At 62.5% G+C, this 2338-nt stretch overlaps 1 protein-coding gene across 1 annotated transcript; it reads right to left on the minus strand.

The window, feature by feature from the left end:
* Positions 1-296: 296 nt before the first annotated feature.
* On the minus strand, positions 297-1428 carry Sox2 (SRY-box 2). The gene has a single exon (XM_004644565.2). The coding sequence runs from the start codon at positions 1366-1368 to the stop codon at positions 412-414; it is 957 nt and encodes a 318-aa protein (XP_004644622.1). The 5' UTR covers positions 1369-1428; the 3' UTR covers positions 297-411.
* Positions 1429-2338: the final 910 nt, after the last annotated feature.

The following is a 2338-nucleotide window of genomic DNA, read 5'->3' on the forward strand; positions in this document are numbered from 1 at the left end:
TTATTGGTAAAGACTTTTGCAAACTTCCTGCAAAGCTCCTACCATACCACTAGAACTTTTAAAAAGTTTTGCGTAGTTCTCTCTCCTCCAGATCTATACAAGGTCCAATCCCCCGCCCTCCCACCCACCCCCGGGTTTTCTCTGTACAAAAATAGTCCCCCAAAAAGAAGTCCCGGATCTCTCATAAAAGTTTTCTCGTCGGCGTCGCGGGTTCTGCGCGAGTTTGATGGAGTATGCGCCCGCGCTCCACAGCCGTCCTCTGCCGTGGGTGAAGAGATTGCCTTTTCGTTTTCTTCGGAGTGCGCCTGGTTTTTTCCCCTTGCCGTCTCTGCTTCCCCTCCTTCGCACCCCTCCCAATTCCCTCGTTTTTCCTTTGAAAATCTCCCCCTGCAGTTCGCCGTTGAGCCCGCTTCACATGTGCGAGAGGGGCAGTGTGCCGTTGATGGCCGTGCCCGGCACCGGGCCGCTCTGGTAGTGCTGGGACATGTGCAGTCTGCTGGGCGCGGCGGGCTCCGGTACCTCGGCGCCGGGGAGGTACATGCTGATCATGTCCCGGAGGTCCCCGGCCTGGCAGGGCGCCCTGGAATGGGAGGAAGAGGTAACCACGGGGGGGCTGGAGCTGGCCTCGGACTTGACCACCGAGCCCATGGAGCCGAGCGCCATGCCGGGGGTGCCCTGCTGCGAGTAGGACATGCTGTAGGTGGGCGAGCCGTTCATGTAGGTCTGCGAGCTGGTCATGGAGTTGTACTGCAGCGCGCTCACGTCGTAGCGGTGCATGGGTTGCATCTGCGCGGCGCCGTGCGCGTTGAGGCCCGGGTGCTGCGGGTAGCCCAGCTGGTCCTGCATCATGCTGTAGCTGCCGTTGCTCCAGCCGTTCATGTGCGCGTAGCTGTCCATGCGCTGGTTCACGCCCGCGCCCAGGCCGGCGCCCACCCCGACCCCGCTCGCCATGCTGTTGCCGCCGGGGGCCAGCAGCCCTCCGGGCAGCGTGTACTTATCCTTCTTCATGAGCGTCTTGGTTTTCCGCCGGGGCCGGTATTTATAATCCGGGTGCTCCTTCATGTGCAGTGCTCGCAGCCGCTTGGCCTCGTCGATGAACGGCCGCTTCTCCGTCTCAGACAAAAGTTTCCACTCGGCGCCCAGGCGTTTGCTGATCTCGGAGTTGTGCATCTTGGGGTTCTCCTGGGCCATCTTGCGCCGCTGCCCGCGGGACCACACCATGAAGGCGTTCATGGGCCGCTTCACGCGGTCGGGGCTGTTCTTCTGGTTGCCGCCCGCGGCCGCCGCGGTGGGGTTGCCGCCGCCGCCGCCCCCCGAAGTCTGCTGCGGGCCCGGCGGCTTGAGCTCCGTCTCCATCATGTTGTACATGGGGCGCTGCGCGCAGCCCCCGGCGGCCGCAGACCCTCGGCCCGGCCGGGACTTGGGGGCCCCGGGACTTGGGGGCCCCGCGGGCGGGGAGGGGCGAGGAGGAGGGGAGGCGGGCGGGGGCGCCGGGAGCGCAGGGCTCCGGGAGAGGAGCAGACGAGGAGCAATTTGGGGGAGAAGAGAAGCGAGAGAGAGCGAGAGAAGCAAACTGGAATCAGGATTTAAAAAAAAAAAAACCAAAAAAAAAAAAAAAAAAAAAAAAAACCCACAGCCAGGCGCTTCCCTCCTCCTCCGGCCGATCCCGCCGCAGCCGATGATTGTTATTATGATTTTTTGGAAAGGCTTAAGCCCGGGGCTCAAACTTCTCTCCCTTTTTCTTTCTCTCTCCTCTTCTTTCTCTCTCTCAGCCCTAGTCTTAAAGAGGCAGCAAACTACTTTCCCCCTTTTGCAAACACTCTCTTCTCTGCCTTGACAACTCCTGATACTTTTTTGAACAAGTTAATAGACAACCATCCATGTGACGGGGGCTGTCAGGGAATAAATGGGTTTCTCGCGACCAATCAGCGCGCGACGGCTCCTCCACTCCAGCCCAGCCTCGCGGCCCGGTTTTGCATGAAAGGGGGCGGGGCCTGCCGCGCCGCCGGGCCTCGCCGGGGAGGGGAAGGGGGAGGGGAGGCCGACGGAGGGGGAGGGGCGCGGAGGGGGAGGGGGCGGCTCCCGCAGCCCGGCTGCCAGCCACTGAGAAACCTTTGTATCCCCTCTCTCAGCAACAGGTCACACCACGCGCCTTTTCGGAGGAAGTGGGTAAACAGCGCTGAGACTCCGTTTCCCCTCCCCTCGTTAAACTTCGTGCGGATTTACTTTTTTGGTGCAGGGTGCCGAAGTGAGGAAGGGGCGCGGGGTGGGGCCGAGCCAGGTGGGCGGCGCGGGGCGACCGTCCGGGCCGCGCTCCGGGCCGCGGGCGGCTGGCTCT

The sequence above is a fragment of the Octodon degus genome, unplaced genomic scaffold (genome assembly GCF_000260255.1).
Source record: "Octodon degus isolate 3935 unplaced genomic scaffold, OctDeg1.0 scaffold00203, whole genome shotgun sequence".
NCBI lineage: Eukaryota > Metazoa > Chordata > Mammalia > Rodentia > Octodontidae > Octodon > Octodon degus.